The sequence below is a fragment of the Dreissena polymorpha genome, chromosome 9 (assembly GCF_020536995.1).
Source record: "Dreissena polymorpha isolate Duluth1 chromosome 9, UMN_Dpol_1.0, whole genome shotgun sequence".
Classification (NCBI taxonomy): Eukaryota; Metazoa; Mollusca; class Bivalvia; order Myida; family Dreissenidae; genus Dreissena; species Dreissena polymorpha.
Genome location: NC_068363.1, coordinates 60,549,153 through 60,566,811, shown reverse-complemented (window position 1 = coordinate 60,566,811; position 17,659 = coordinate 60,549,153). Strand labels below are relative to the sequence as shown.

Here is a 17,659-nt window from a genome sequence, read left to right as displayed (position 1 = left end):
TTTCATGATTCCTATCAAATGAAATTTTTATTTACAGTTTTTCAGAGAGAATACCAGACAAACAGAGGAAGGATGAACAGAAAGACAAATGGAAAACCTTTAGCCCAATGCCTAAAAGTTTCATGAGAATTATGCACTTTTTTCAGTTATAACATTGTTTATTCCATATTTATTAATCCTGACCTTAGCTTTGAATTTTGGTAAAAAACAAAAGGTTTAAATTTATCCCTACACTGCCCTTTAAAACAAAATTAGGCAGACAGACTGTGTGCAAACAATGGTAGGGGACTTACATAAGGATAAATTCAAGCATTGCAATGTACATGATATTAACCAATTTATGCCTAGCATCTAGAAAAAAGGCCTTGGTAAACAGCATAAACCCAGATGAGACGCCGCATGATGCGGCGTCTCATCTGGGTCTGCGCTGTTTGCTTAAAGGAATTTCTGTAAAAATATTCTAAATATAGAAATAAATATACTAGACATCCCTAATTTTGGAAAAAAATTGATCCAATTTAGAAGGATGGGATAATCCACAAGGCATAAATGGGTTAAGACCTACCATCATCTTGAGGAGGCAGGAATGGCTCTTGTGTTCTTGTTGGTGACCGATCTGAAAGGGAATGCAGATGTCTGCAATGTCTATACTAAACACAGGCATTTCAATTGAAGCAGAATCCTGCTTTTAGATGCAAGCATTTCGAAATTTGACTCCACCATGTTAAATGTCTTGCAGCATTTTGATGCAAATGTTACCATTTAACGAACACAATATGTACTCTTTATTAAACCAATTGTTTTTATTAAGCAACATACTCAAATTTATACAAAGCAACATTTGTAGATTAATAAACAAATATTCATAAACAAAATATCTAGACTCTAGTACTTTGACAATTTTATATGACCTCTGAAAATGTCAAGCACAAAGGTTTTTATTCTTGGTTATCAAAAGCTATGGAAATCCTTAGTAAAACTAAACATTATAATTATGTAGAAATTTGTATTGAAACAGGTCCAAAATTTGTAACAGTGAATGTGATAATGTCTATTGACTATTAAGTGTATGAAGATGGAAGAGTTGAAATAAATAGCCATTTTGCTACTTAATTAAAAATGATGTCTTAACAGACACTGTATATATGCAGTTACAGTGTGTGTTTTTTCGTTCAAAATCGGGTCCGGTATTCTGTCCCATTCACAATGGAAAAAAGTATATAATTTCCCAAATGGGACCTAAACATCTCCCAATTGAAGGTAAAACAAGGGACAAAATTGTCACAAAAGCAGGTTTTCATTGTGAAAAAAAATCTGATAAAGGGAGACAACTCAAACTGAACTTTTGAAATGAACAAACAAACTTAACCCCCTTTGTAAGTTTGTTTTAAAATAAATCTATTTTTAGTCGTGGCGACCTTGACATTGGAGATATTGACGTGATTCTTTCGTGCGACACACCGTCCCATGATGGTGAACAAATGTGCCAAATGATTTTAAAATCTCATAATGAATGACATAGTTATAGCCCAGACAAGCTCATTTATGGCTATTTTTTACCTTTGAACTCAAAGTATGACCTTGACCTTGGAGATATTGACGTAATTTTTTCGCGCGACACACCGTCTAATGATTGTTAACAAATGTGCCAAATGATTTTAAAATCTCACAATGAACGACAAAGTTATGGCCCGGACAAGCTTGTTCCGCCCGCCCGCCAGCCAGCCCACCCGCATTCGCCAATCTAATAACCAGTTTTTTCCTTCGGAAAACCTGGTCAATAAATAAAATTGTTTGTTTTGTTTTACACCCATCCAGCTATATAAGATCAATCTTAGTAAAAACACTTCTATTCTCAATTTTAAGCATTTTTAGCAAAACAGCAACAACACTAAAATCCCAATTTTAGTCAAAACTCTGCCAATTTTCCCAATTCAAAGGGACCTGACTCCTTCTCAAAATGGTGAAAAAAAAACCACTGAGTTAACTAGTAGGATATAAATTCAGACAGGAATATATATATATAAACGTAAGCATGGCTTAAAAATGACATTCCATTAAGCACTAAACAAAATCGTTTTTAAAAACATGGAAAAATCCAAGCAAGACTTTATTAATTTTTTAACAAAGTGCTGCAGTACAGGCTGTCAAACAAGTCAACACATTTATATACAAGCCTCGCTCTGGTATACTAGGCTTTGTGCATGTGCATTAATTGTCAGCCCAGATTAGTTGTGAAGTCCGCACAGGCTAATCATGGACTATACTTTACAGTTTTATAAAATTTTTCTTTTGAAGAAAGTCTCATACAACCAAAAATCCATTATAAAAAGTAAGTGTTGTACCTGATTAGCCTGTGCCCCTGTGTCATTTACTGAAAATTTAAGCATAATACAAGTGGAGAACAAGAGATGTGTTTGTAAGAAACACAATGCCCCCTAATGCGCCGCTTTGATTTTTTTTAACCTTTGACCTTTAAGGATGACCTTGACCTTTCACCACTCAAAATGTGCAGCTCCATGGGATACACAGGCATGCCAAATATCAAGTTGCTATCTTCAATATTGCAAAAGTTATGAAGAAGGTAAAAGTTTTGGTTAAAGTTTTGATTTTTTTTATTGACCTTTGACCTTGAAGGATGACGTTGAACTTGACCTTTCACCACTCAAACTGTGCAGCTCTATGAGATACACATGCATGCCAAATATCAAGTTGCTACGTTCAATATTGCAAAAGTTATGAAGAAGGTTAAAGTTTTGGGACATATATATTTGCTTTGACCTTGACCTTTCACCACTCAAAATGTGCAGCTCCATGAGATACACATGCATGCCAAATATCAAGTTGCTACATTCAATATTGAAAAAGTTATGAAGAAGGTTAAAGTTTTGGTTAAAGTTTTGATTTTTTTATTGACCTTTGACCTTGAAGGATGAAGTTGACCTTGACCTTTCACCACTAAAAATGTGCAGCTCCATGAGATACACATGCATGCCAAATATCAAGTTGCTACATTCAATATTGCAAAAGTTATGAAGAAGGTTAAAGTTTTGGGACACATATATTTGACCTTTGACCTTGAAGGATGACCTTGACCTTACACCACTAAAAATGTGCAGCTCCATGAGATACACATGCATGCCAAATATCAAGTTGCTATGTTCAATATTGCAAAAGTTATGACGAAGGTTAAAGTTTTCACGCACGCACGCACGCACACACACACACACACACACCGATCTTTCGATCCGGGGGCATAAAAACCACCAATATTTAGGGACTTCATACTTTATAGTGGAAAACCAGACAAAGGGCCATACAACCGTCGCAGCCTAAATTCCTTTCTTTACAATCATCTACACCATAATTTTTATTTAACTATGAAAGTTTAAGTGAGATCCACCTAGCAATCCAAGAAACATTACATTAGCTTCATGGGACTATATATTCTTTAGTGGAAAAGCAGACAAAAGGTCATAATATTACTAAAACTGGCAGCAGCCTCAATTCCTTTCTTTACAATCATGTAAATATAAAAGTCATTCAAATGTGAAATTTTGAGTGACATCCTCGCAATAGTTCATAGAGTAGAAAACACAAAGCTTTAGAGGACTATACATTCTACTAAAACAGACATGGGCCATAATTCTACCAAAATTCATCCCAGCTCACATTTGAATGTTTATGATTTCTACACATTATGGTCATTCAACTGTGAAAGTTTAAGAGGGATGCTCCCAGTAGTTCAAGGCAAACTTCAAAACACACACTGTGGGACAGACAAAAAGACAAGTGCAATGCATAATGTATTCCACGCCATTCCAGCATAAAGATATAAGTTATTTCCAGAACATATTTTAACAGAAATTGTTTGACAGCCTGTGCAGTGAAACAGGCCCACTAAGCGTACATGGCAAGCACCCACCTATTCTATGTTTAGGCTGGAATATCTCACGGAAGTCATCCGGATTGTGGATGTCAGCCACAGATTCTCGGTCTTCCTGGTCGGGACTCAGACTGACTGGCTCTGTCTCATCTTCCTTGGGGACACTGGTAACCACGGAAACAGACAGGTAAAACAACCAGGCTTAATGCATGTGCAAAAAGCGTCATACCAGATCAGGGACCACACTTTCTGATTTCATTGAATTTTTCTTTTAAAGGATGTCTCTTCAAAACAGAAATCCAGTTGAGGCAAAAAGTGTTGTCCCAGATAAGCCTGTGCATACTGCACAGACTTGTCTGGGAGGACAATTGGCGCACACTGAGCAATCAGGTGAGCTAAAAAAGCAACTGATTTCATTGGCCAGAATTTTCGATAAAGACTTAAAGAGTAAGTACGTGTGTGTACCTGGCCTGTCTAGAAGACTGTGTGGGAGGTCTCTCTGTAAGGAAACTGCGCCGGCCATGACTGCTGTAAACAGAGATAAAACACTAGGGACTCTTATATGAGAACAATGAGGCCATCATAATGTAATGGAAACAATTAAAAGCAATCTAAACAATAATTCTTTTGGAAGACCATCTCATTCATTAAGTATTTTTATTCTGAAAATAAAACAATTAAAACAAAATTATCAACAAAAGTCTTTAGTAAGTATTGTATTAAACATCTAAGACAATGCATAAACAGGCAAGTCTACACAACAAAACATAAGCATTTTTCATTAGTCACTGTCTATTCTGTTTTCAAAATATCTTTTTTTGGTGTCTATTCTTCTATTTTTAAGTCTAAAAATTGTAGAAAACACGTAGAAGCGTTGCTCACAAAATATCACTAAGTTCTTGCAATTATGTACTGAGCTTGGATCGACAGTTTATTAAGCCATTCATACTAGTATCACATAGATGCATTATACAAGATATTTGTGTGAATGCCATAGTTATCAAGACCATCTTGTTCAGTCAGTTTCCACATACCAGCAAGTGAAGTGATCCTACCTTGAGAGAGGGGGACCCCCCTCTTGATGTGGTACCCCGCCATGGGGCTGGATTCTGCTCAGATCTATTACGAATGTTGACACATTTGTCTTGCTAAATGATGCACCAATCTAAATACAGCAAGCAATGGGTACATAAACAGGTGTTTTCAATCCTATTCATAATATTGGAATTAGTCTATTTGGTGTTTTTTTTCTCAATAAACAGTTTGTTTTTACTTGAGTCAATGTTTAATGAGGTATAATTTCTGGAGTTATTAAGTATTTGAAGTAGGTTTCATGCATGAATGTTTCTCTTAAGTGTGCATTTTGATCATGGACCATGAGGATACTACTTTCAGAATCTACAACTTAACATGAAACTTTACATGAAGGTATATACTATGCTCAACATTATCGCAGTAGAATTCTTATGTATGAAAAGATACACCAATCATTATGCATGGAAAGTAACATCAACAACAAATCCAAGTCAACTTTATTTCAACCGTCATTGTATCACTTACTAGTTGATTTTTTGCGATGCTCATGTCGGCCACCTCACCCCAGGCTATGGGGACTGAGTCAAAGCAATGAGTTGGTTCCCAGCCGTACACCTTGAGATAGTCCCTCACTCCACTGTACAAGCATGCCCCCTCCGAGTCAAAACATATGCTCCTGAAATGGCGTGACAAGATACAGTCACAAGTCTTTTTAACATTTCCATTTTGAGATGCATTTTAAAATATAGAGTTTTTAGTGAACAGAAAATCACCACCATTCATGGGAATTAAAACCCTTCTACAACAAATATTTTTTGTTGATTTGGTCTTAGTATGCACCGGAAAATCAGGTAAGTAAATGTCTTTTTTTTATGAAATATTCCATTCAATCAAATCTAAACAAGGGCTGTTTTTGTATTGGCAGCCATTGTGTGAATACGTTTTTTGTCACTGTGACCTTGGCCTTTGACCTAGTGACCTGAAAATCAATAGGGGTCATCTGCCAGTCATGATCAATGTACCTATGAAGTTTCATGATCCTAGGCCAAATTATTCTTGAGTTATCATCAGGAAACCATTTTACAGTTTCATGTCACTGTTACCTTGACATTTGACCTAGTGACCTGAAAATCATTAGGGGTCATCTACCAGTCATGATCAATGAACCTATGAAGTTTCATTATCCTAGGCGTAAGCATTCTTGAGTTATCATCCGGAAACCATTTTACTATTTCATGTCACTGTGACCGTGACCTAGTGACCTTAAAATCAATAGGGGTCATCTGCCAGTCATGATCAATGTACCTATGAAGTTTCATGATCCTAGTCGTAAGCATTCTTGAGTTATCATCAAGAAACCATTTTACTGTTTCGAGCCACTATGACCTTGACCTTTGACCTAGTGACCTGAAAATCAATAGGGGTCATCTGCCAGTCATGATCAATGTTCCTATGAAGTTTCATGATCCTAGGCATAAGCATTCTTGAGTTATCATCCGGAAACCATTTTACTTTTCAAGTCACTGTGACCTTGACCTTTGACCTAGTGACCTGAAAATCAATAGGGGTCATCTGCCAGTCATGATCAATGTACCTATGAAGTTTCATGATCCTAGGCCTAAGCGTTCTTGAGTTATCATCCGTACACCATCTGGTGGACGGACCGACCAACATGTGCAAAACAATATACCCCTCTTCGAAGGGGGGCATAAATAAAATCCAGCGTGGGTGAAAAATGTTGTCCCTGATAAGCCTGTGGGGACTGCAAAGGTTAATCTGGGATGACACTTTACGGCACTAGCATGAAGCCCAGTTTTCCCAGAATGTGACTCTAATGTCCCTGATTTGACTGGCATTCTGTTCTGTACTGCCGATAAGCATTCTACATGTATTGTACTACCTGACTGGACTGGCATCCTGGTCTGTACTGCAGATCAGCTGAAATGTCTCTAGGTCCCAGAACTTCACTGTCCTGAAGGACAAATCATTGATACATTAATGACTGGACAAACATAAATTCTGATAAGTCATTTATCACAAGTATAAATAGAGAAATAACAACTTTGCTGCAGAAATAAATTGTGTACATAAGGATGGTTTATACTATGAGGATTTTGTTAAAATTAATCGAAACAAGAGATGGGTTTGTCAGAAACACAATGCCTCCTACTGCGCCGCTTTGAATTTTTTATTTATTTATAATATCCCTTTACAAAATATTACTTCCCTTGTGAAAATGATCTGTACCTGCCAAATGATATAAAATAGAAATTATCTCCCTTTAAAGCTTGTTACTTCCCTTGGCTTTTGTTTTTTGACCTTTGACCTTGAAGGATGACCTTGACCTATCACCATTCAAAAACTCCATGAGATACACATGCATGCAAAATATCAAGTTGCTATCCTCAATATTGCCAAAGTTATGGCCAATGTTAAAGTTTTCGGACGGACGCACAGACGGACAGTCACAGATGGACTGACAGTCACAGACAGACTGACAGTTCAACTGCTATATGCCACCCTACCAGGGGCATAAAAAGATGCTGCTTTCAGTTATAATAATGTTGTTATCGCAAGCCTTGTAAGTATTGATTCATTTGCCCATTCGAATAAACTCAGTCACAAATACGGTAAGATTATGAAAATGTGTCGAGTTTTGAATGAAAGTATCAAACCTTTTTAGTGGTATTGACGTAAGGCAATGGTCAGTTTGGGATTACCAAGAATTTTTTATTAGTTTCAGTCCAAAGAAGGTCAATTTCAATATAAATATGCATTAAGTCAATTAATTGTTCATAGATAAGATCTATGCTAGAATCAAAGCCTTGTAGCAAGCAGTATTGATGTCAAGACAAAACGAGGTCAAAACGAGGACAGGATGATGGAGGTGTGTTGACAGTGGTCAAGACAACATCCATGCAAGTATCAAATCTTTGTAGGGGGCATTGCTGCTGTTATACATGTACCAAACATGTCACTTTGGGTACACCTTGTAAGCACACATTGATGGACCCACAGGCATAATAATATTGATGGATATACATAATTTACATTTATGCAGTATTCAAATGTGCCTGCAGAATAATGCAGCATTTATTATATTCATAAAATCCATTTGAACAGAACAATCGTTGTGAAAAAGTACCCAATCCAATGGGTTGGAAAATGTTAGCCAATTGCCAAGAGTTTTGTAATAATTATTTAATTCACTTGGTTAACAGATCTTTAATTCGTTATTTTGTATTTTCTTGAAATAAAATGTAATTTTGCAGACAGCGTGTTAGCAGCTGTCTTCTTTCAGTATTTATATCAAATATCTGATAAAAGCACAAGAATATTTCTGACCAACAAATTATACACAAACAAGGGACAAAATTGTCACAAAACCAGGTTTTCATTGTGAAAAAAAAATCTGATAAAGGGAGAAAACTCAAACTGAACTTTTGAAATGAACAAACAAAATTAACCCCCTTTGTAAGTTTGTTTTAAAAAAAATTCTATTTTTAGTCGTGGCGACCTTGACATTTGAGATATTGACGTGATTCTTTCGTGTGACACACCGTCCCATGATGGTGAACAAATGTGCCAAATGATTTTAAAATCTCACAATGAATGACATAGTTATGGCCAGGACAAGCTCATTTATGGCCATTTTTGACCTTTGAACTCAAAGTGTGACCTTGACCTTGAAGATATCGACGTAATTATTTCGCGCGACACACCGTCCAATGATGGTGAACAAATGTGCCAAATGATTTTAAAATCTGACAATGAACGACATAGTTATGGCCCGGACAAGCTTGTTCCGCCCGCCCGCCAGCCCGCCAGCCAGCCAGCCAGCCCGCCCGCATTCGCCAATCTAATAACCAGTTTTTTCCTTCGGAAAACCTGGTTAATGAAATGAATCAGAAATGATTAATCATGAAAAAGCGATTCAGATAATGCCTGTATTCCATCCCCTAACTCACTTGTCTGAACTTCCAGAAGCCAGCAGCATTTCATTAGGATGAAATTCTATAACGTTAACCCCAGCTGTGTGAAGACGCATGTCTGTCAGCAACTTGCCGGCTGTGAGATCCCAGATCTGAATGGAGTAAAAAAAAGATGAAATGGTTAAAAACAATACTGATCACTAAATTGTGTGATGGAAATCAACGATGATCAACACAGAGACTTAATATTTGTTTAGATTTAACATACATGCACACAATCCTGTATGTAAAACATATAAGCAAGTACAGAAAGTGAAACCCACGGAGAGCATTAATTTACAAATGAAACCAAGAGCTTTGTCACTGTCCAAACACCAGGCCCCTATCAGAGTAAGAACACAATTTCCAAAAAGGTCATCAGACCAGCTCAAGTTATTATCCCCACGCTTCGAATTGGAGCAAGGGGATTATGTGGTGATTTCCGCCGTCTGTCCATCCGTCCGTCTGGGCCACTATCTTCTCCTACACTATTAGCACTAGAACCTTGAAACTTGAACGCATGGTAGCTACGGGCATATGTGCGGCAGTGCACTATTTGGAATTTTGATCTGACCCCTGTGTCAAAAGCTGCATCGTGGGGATACGCGTCGGCCGCAGCCGCGCCATTTCTAGTGTTTTAGTATGGCATTATCAACATGTTAGTATTCAATAATTCCTGTAAACATAGCAACCACAAGTTTAACAAACAAAACCCTGAAATAACACGCACATTCCCCATCATGGGCTTCTATACACATATCAAGAATCATCAACCTAGCTAAAATACTTTTTGACTTAACGCATAGTTCACTTCGGTGAAACTTGTAGGAGACTAATAAAAGTAATAAGGTTCTATTTAACATTATATGAGCCTTGTTCTGAGAAAACTGGGCTTAATGCATGTGCGTAAAGTGTCATCCCAGATTAGCTTGTGCAGTCTGCACAGGCTAATCAGGGACGACACTATCCGCCTAAAATTGATTTTCTGTAAGGAGGGACTTCCTTGAAACTAAGAATACCTTAAAAGCGGAAAGTATTGTCCCTGAATAGCCTGTGTGGACTGCACAGGCTTATCTGGGATGACACTTTACGCACATGCATTATGCCCAGTTTTCTCAGAACGCGACATGACTTGCCCACCTTTATGAGACTGTCCTCGCCCCCTGTAGCTATCCATTTACCGTCTGGACTAAACCTCAAAGTATTCACTGGGTTGCTGTGACCCTTGTACGTGTATATACAACCTTTCCGGCGAATATCCCATAGCTGTAAAAAGAAAAGAATACAACTTGAACTTGTATATACACCCTTTATGAAAATTTCCCAGAGCTGTAATTAAAAATAAATTTTGTATGTTTTATCAGCCCATACCACAAATGTCATCATCTGAGCTCAACAAATATGGGTGCAGTTTATTTTATTTTTTTAAATTTTAAATTATCATAATTTCTTATTTAAATACTTTTGCAGGATTGATAAAGGCTATGCAATTCTCATTCTCATATGGCAAACAGTACTAATTATTTGACTAAAGAAGAGGGCTTTGAGAGAAGATATGTTAGAATGGCCTGTAAGATATAACATTGTACCTTTATAGTGCTGTCCGTAGACCCTGATGCTGCATAGTCTCCATAGGGATGAAAATCTAGACTGCGTACACTGGATTTGTGCCCTGTGAGTGTCCGTAATACTGAAAACAAATATGTTATAAAATATATGCTGATGCTTTATTCCAAGACTAAAAATCTAACTAATAAGAAGAATATTTAAAGAACATTTTTTGTTTTATTTGCTTGTAACGCTTTCAATTTTGATCAATTTCAGGCAATTATTACTTATGAATACACACATATTTTCTGCATGTGTCTATGTTTGTAGTGTACAGTGTTCATTACTTTTGGCCTCCTCGAGGTTCCATATTTTGAGAGCGCCGGACACTGACCCAGCCACTACCATCTCCTCATTGTGTCCGAACCTCACACTGTCCACCGCTGTTGTGTGACCTGCCAGGCTCTGAAACCAATAGCATTCAGCTCCTAAAAGATATTAAACCCATTTATGCCTAGTGGACTCTCTTTCATCCTTCTAAATTGGCTCAATTTATTTCCAAATTGAGGGATGTCTACTATATCTATTTCTATATTTAGAATATCTTACAGGAATTCCATTAAGCAAACAGCCCAGACCCTGATGAGACGCCGCATCATGCGGCGTCTCATCTGGGTCTACGCTGTTTGCCAAGGCCTTTTTTCTGGACGCTAGGCATAAATGGGTTAAAGGCCTACTTTAAGCCTTCTTTATTTGACACACTTCTTAAATCCTATGTTTCTATCCATGTGCAGCAATTTGTCCCCCTTTTTTATTATATTGTTAAAGGGCGGTATACAAATGGAAAAAAATAACAAAAATTACCTATTGCCACCCGAAAACAAACAAAACAAGCAAATTTGTTGATTGATATCCCCCGCAAAATAAACTTTGTTAATGGATCCCTGCAAATCCCTTGATAAACAGTATAATCATTAAGACAAGGGAAATTTATAGGTAATAATTAAGTGTAGGGTAATTGTTTATATAAATTGCGATTCTTCCCATTGATTGTAACACGCCCACGAAGTTTCATGTTGAAATGTTGTGCGGCATTTACTTTTATTTAAGACAGTAAAGGGTCATGGTTCTTAAGCATGGCATTTTTTCAATAATATCAATACGCCCATGAAGTATCAGGTTGAAATCTTGCATGGTATCTGAGATAAAGCCCTGAAAAACAAACAAACAAGAGATGTGTTTGTCAGAAACACAATGCCCCCTAATGCGCCGCTTTGATTTTGTTTACCTTTGACCTTGAAGGATGAACTTGACCTTTCACCGCTCAAAATGTGAAGCTCCATGAGATACACATGCATGCCAAATATCAAGTTACTATCTTCAATATTGCAAAAGTTATGGCCAAGGTTAAAGTTTTGTGACAGACACACTGACAGACAGGCCAAAAACAATATACCCCCAATCATTGGATCTGGGGGATAAAAAACAAAGGGCAATAACTCTTATTAAATAAGTGTAGGGTCATGGTTCTTGTGTATGGCACTTCTCCTCATTGATATCTATACACCTATGAAGTCTCATGTTGATACCTTATATTGTTTTTGAGAATATAGCCCTAAAAAGTTTGTGACAGACTGACGGACTAACAGACTGATCGACAACGCATATTCTATAACCCTCCCCCTTTGGCAGGGGATACAAACATAAAGGAAAGTTGCGTCAAAGTTGTGTTCTTAAATAACATATCAGTAAGAGAACACCAACAAGAGGGCCTGAAAGGCCCAAAGTCGCTCACCTGAGATTTAAAGGAACTGACCTGTTCTGTGCAGCCCAAGATGTCATTAGAACAATATGTTCTTACCAACTTTCATGACTAGTGAACACCCTGGCAGCCACGTTTTTCAACAGACAAGAACCATTTTCATACACATCCAAGATATCATTTAAACAAATATACTGAGTCAGTTTCATGAAGATTCATAAGTCTATAAAAGGAAAAATGCCCCGCCCACTGGTGGTCATGTTTTTCAAGCAACTGGAACCACTTTCCAACTTGTCCAAAATATCATTGGGACAAATCTTCTGACCAAGTTTCATGAAGATCGGAAAATAAATGTGGCCTCTAGAGTTAACATGGTTTTACTATAGCCAGGGGTCTCGCTAGTGGGCGAAGTGGGCGATTTGCTCGCCAAGGGAATATTTATGTCGCTAATTAATTTCATGAAGGCGACATAACTTCTCCACCTTTTAATTATTTGTTTGTGCCACACATTGACCATTAAAATCAATTTGATGTGGAGAATTGGACACAGGAGAATTCTCAGCCAGAAGTTGCCCCATTTACAGGTCATGCAAAGTTGAACATTCAAATGCACAGTCCGGAGCTATTAGAGTTCTTAAAATTGTTCATAGGTGAAGCCTTGATTAATTGCCTTGTGCTGGCTACCAATAACTATACTTCAGCAAAGTTAAATGGCCCATTAAAACAATACAAAGGAATGATCAAATGGGAAGAGTTAACCTAGCACACTGGCAATAAATATAGGGCATTACGGGTAAGATTTGGAATCTGTGCTGTATTATAATGAGACTTTAAATGAATTTTTATTTTAAAAAATTGTAGCACAATATAAATTCGATTAAATCTTGATTTTCTTAAAATTTACAAGGAAGTAAGAAGATTATGAATATTACTGGTTTAGTTAAAATTGAAGTTTTATTTGATACACCTGTACAGGAAAAAAATAATAAAAAGTACCAGAATAATTTACAATCAATTACAAATAAGAAAAATGTAGGTTTCATACACTTGACATCTCTTATTATAAATGAAATGCAGCCTTTTGAATTCCATCACCCATTTCAGCCTCTATTATTGAAATAGCTTATCAGTCATCACATAAATAGCATGTTAAGTGTTAAATATATTACTTAAACTCAGTTAAATACATCAATAACAAAAATGAACACTTAAGTGAGTGTGTGTTTGTATTTGTAAATGTTGTCCCCCAAAGTGTGAAATAAGAGTTGTTTCTGATTAATGATAATTCGCACGGTTTAATAAGGGGTATAAGACAAGTAAAGAGTTGATTGAAAGCTGAACGGAAATACTTCTCCTTTAATTTGCCGCAAAATACATGTAAAATGAAGACCTATGACGCAACTGTACAGAAGTGACATCTCCCGAAATTTTTAGCTAAGCTTGACCCCTGGATGCAAAAGTACCATTTCTCCCCGAAAAGTTGCCACTTCTCCCTATTTTGGCCTTTGGGAGAAGTGACTTCTCCCTAAATTTTGAACCTAGCTAGACCCCTGCTATAGCCATTTAAGGAAAATGCCCCGCCCCCTGACAGCCATGTTTTTCAACCAACCGGCATCATTTTTGAACTTGTCAAAGATCTTATTGGGGTGAATCTTCTGACCAAGTTTCATGAAGATCGGAAAATAAATGTGGCCTCTAGAGTGTTAACAAGATTTAACTATAGCCATATAAGGAAAAATGCCCCGCCAGCCATGTTTTTCAAGCAAACGTAACCATTTTCGAACTGATCCAAGATGTCATTGAGACCAATCTTCTGACCAAATTTTATGAAGATTGGACAATAAATGTGGCTTCTAGAGTGTTCACAAGGTTTTACTATAGCCATATAAGGAAAACTGCCCCGTCCCTGGTGGCCATGTTTTTTCACCGATCTGGACCAGTTTCATGATGATTGGGCAAAAATTGTGACTTCTAGAGTGTTCACAAGGTTTCTCTATCGCCATATAAGGAATACTGCACCGCCCCCTGGCTGCCATGTTTTTCAACGGACTGGAACCATTTTTGAACTCAACCAACATATCATTTAGAAAAACATTTTGACAAAGTTACATGAAGATTTGGCATCAAATGTGACTACTACAGTGTTCACAAGGTTTTTCTTTTTTTTTACCTAGTGACCTAGTTTTTGACCCAGCATGACCCAGTTTCGAACTCAGTCGAGGTATCAATGGGACAAATGCTCTGACCAAATTTCATGAAGATTAGACAATAAATGTGGCCTCTAGAGTGTTCACAAGGCAAAATGTTGACGACGGACGTCGCACGACGGACAAAAAGGGATTACAAAAGCTCACCATGAGCATGTTGTGCTCAGGTGAGCTAAAAAGTGATAAGTTGTGTGAAACCACTAGCAGCTTGCTGGTTAATTCTGGTAAAATTAAACATTGTTTTTGATCACCGGTTAAATTAAACATTATCAATCAGGCTATTTCAATTTTTTTTATCTATTGCTTTCACTGGCCAAGTTACAAAAATGCATTTTTTTTATATATATTTTAACTACCTAACAAAAAATGTGTTTCTGTAAATTAAATGAGTCATAATAATTTAGGGTCAACCCACAAAATCGACAACAACTAATGTCTCGCAAATAATAAACACAAATCTGCCATCTGGCTGAAACTACTGATGTATTGTTTACCCCTTTCTTTTGATTTCAAAGAATGAGAATATTAAAAGACAAGAGGCACCAAAGGGCTCTAGGTCGCTCACCTGAGAGACTTAGATGGAAAGAAACAAAGATTAAAACTCTTCAGCAAATATTTTAAGTTATTAGTATGACAAGACTGACTTTAAAAATAAGGTGTTCCAAAGTATTCACAATATGCCTATATAGAAAATTACCCCACCCACCCTGGCGGCCATGCTTTTAATACCCAGATTTTTTTAAAATACATATACAGTACAGCCAAAGCAGAACAATCGTATTTCGCGATCCGCGGCGGCAAGGCGAAACGAGTCGATGCCGCGTCAGTCGTTGAAGCCGCGTCAGTATGCGGCGCCAAGTCGCATTTCGCAGCGAAACTTCGCATCTGTCCGCCGAGGCATGCCGCGATCCGCAAAATGATGCCGAGTCGATGGGCATCATGAAATAAAAAATCTTTTTAAAATTATTATGTACATGTAGTTAACAAATTTTGAAAGAACAATTATAATAATAGTTTAAATCATAATAAATTTATTGTGCGCGGATTGTATTAGCATATACATGTAAGCATAGTTAATGTGTCTAGCCAATTAAGTTTGTTTCCCGCCCGTAGTGTATGTATTTCACACATAAACAAGGTCACATAATTATGTTTTCGCATATACAAGTGGTCAAGGCTCCTGCATATGGTGGATTTATAAATTAATTGCATGTTGATTTTGCTATTATATTTAAGCTGAGAAAATTAGCAGTTTGAAGCCACATCAATAATCTAGACGGTGACGACGTATTTGTTGTTTTGTTACTTATCAGCTTATTATAACTATTGTTTGAATATGCGTATATAAACACCTTTCATTTTGTTCATATTATACAGTTAATATCGCTACTAATTACCCGATAATCCCGTATATTCCAGTTTTAAAGCAAATGCTGGTAAATATTTACTTTACACAAACATTCTCGATATTTCCTTAAGTATCAAACACATTTTGGCATTTGTTACTATTTATAGAGCTGATGAAATAACGTCTAATCGGGGCGTTTTTTTCCCACTGAACACGCGATTTACGCCTGACGTGATGTTCATGTATTTATACAACACAAAATACACCCAAACTTTCCAAACGACGTTCTACATGTCTGCAGAACTTTCGCGCGCTTTTTATGAAACAAAGGATATTTTAGCACTGTTTATTTGACATTAGAATTTGCCAAAGGTCGCGTTAGCATTTAAATTCGGAAGTGTGTTTCGGATTACAAATTTAATAATGATAATCGCACGAAACATTAACAGTTGCGCGTAATTAATTCTACGCTACACATACATGTATGGACATGTAGGTGGATATCTTTTCACTTGATCCTCCGCGTATGTATGCGGCGGATTTACTCTGCAAAAGTACGCGAAGTTAATACAGACTCGGCGCCGTTGCGCGGATCGATGCCGAGTGCCACGGCGATACGCCGCGTGAACACACGATTCGGCCGCCGCGTACTAATAATCTGGCCGTGGCGTAGCCGCGGATTATGTTTGTGCCGCGTTGGCTGTACTGTATAAGGAAAATGCTTCTTACAATCATATAGAGAAAACTGCCCCATCCCCCGGATGGCAATGTTTTTCCACTGATCACGACCATTTTCAAACTCATCCAACATATCAATAAAACCAATGTTTTGACCAAGTTTCATGATGATTGTCCAAAAAATGTGACTTTTAAGAGTGTTCACAGGCTTTTTCAGTATATAAATACGTGTATAAGGAAAATGACCCCCCCCCTTGGCGATCATGTTACTAGATGGATCAAAACCATTTTTGAACTCAACCGTCGTATCCAGGAAACAAGGGTTGTTAACGTTGTTTTGTGAAAAGAAAAGGTTTGCTGTTTCGGCAGATATATACATATATGCGCTATCAGTAGTTTTGTGTGTGTGTGTTTAATTTTTTTAAAATAGACATTTGTTACCCGTGGCGACAAATTTATTATTTTGGATAAAAGTAATATGAGGCACAATTTAATAATGAGCATCAGCAAAAGAAAATGGAAGTACATTTTTCAACAAATTGTTGTCCAAATTTGAGATCATGAGATAAGCATCATAGCATCTTATAGGGGATGACTGTTTACAATCTGTTTAGCAAGAACACTTTTAGATACTGAAAACAACTTTATTTGTTAATGAGATTGTGTTTTTGTAAAATAGTTTTTGCACAATTAAATAAAATAGGTTGAATTGTTATCATATATCAAAGTCAGTTATACAAAAGTAAATGAGTATGAGAATATGTACAGCTACTAGAAATTCAATATTGATCTTCTTTTACAGAACAAAACATCACTTGATCTTTCTTATAGTTATAAATGTGTGCAAATATAGAAGTAAACACACACAAGACATTTGAAAATGTATCATATCAAAACAACTATCAAACTATTTGTAATTTAAATGCACAAAAAATCTGTAGCATAACTACATTATTTTTGCAAAAACAAATGCAAATCAACTTTTCTTTAAACAGCTGTTTGTGCTTCTTAAAAGATGTGATAAGTTGTTGTTTTTTTTACTACCAAATTGTTCACATTTTTGACAAAGTGTTTTTAAACAACTGGAACAATTTTAGGACTCACCTTGCATTGATATTTCTAATTGAAACTAGTGACCTTAAAATCAATAGGGGTCATCTACGAGTCACGATCAATGTACCAATGAAGTGTAATGATCCTAGGCAAAAGCGTTCTTGAGTTATC

General features: G+C 36.8%; 1 protein-coding gene across 2 annotated transcripts in view; it reads right to left on the bottom strand.

Moving 5' to 3' along the window:
• Positions 1-17,659, bottom strand: part of LOC127846379 (katanin p80 WD40 repeat-containing subunit B1-like) — a 45,745-nt gene that overhangs the window by 11,311 nt on the left and 16,775 nt on the right. Inside the window, exons 3-12 of one of the 2 annotated variants that reach the window (XM_052377585.1) lie at positions 10,788-10,905; positions 10,482-10,582; positions 10,033-10,158; positions 8,890-9,005; positions 6,822-6,893; positions 5,447-5,597; positions 4,942-5,051; positions 4,352-4,414; positions 3,926-4,050; positions 566-616 (exon numbers count right to left, since the gene is read on the bottom strand). In XM_052377585.1, the coding sequence (XP_052233545.1) occupies positions 566-616; positions 3,926-4,050; positions 4,352-4,414; positions 4,942-5,051; positions 5,447-5,597; positions 6,822-6,893; positions 8,890-9,005; positions 10,033-10,158; positions 10,482-10,582; positions 10,788-10,905 (1,033 nt within the window). The remainder of the gene's footprint in view (positions 1-565; positions 617-3,925; positions 4,051-4,351; positions 4,415-4,941; positions 5,052-5,446; positions 5,598-6,821; positions 6,894-8,889; positions 9,006-10,032; positions 10,159-10,481; positions 10,583-10,787; positions 10,906-17,659) is intronic. The other variant, XM_052377586.1, reaches the window with a different exon arrangement.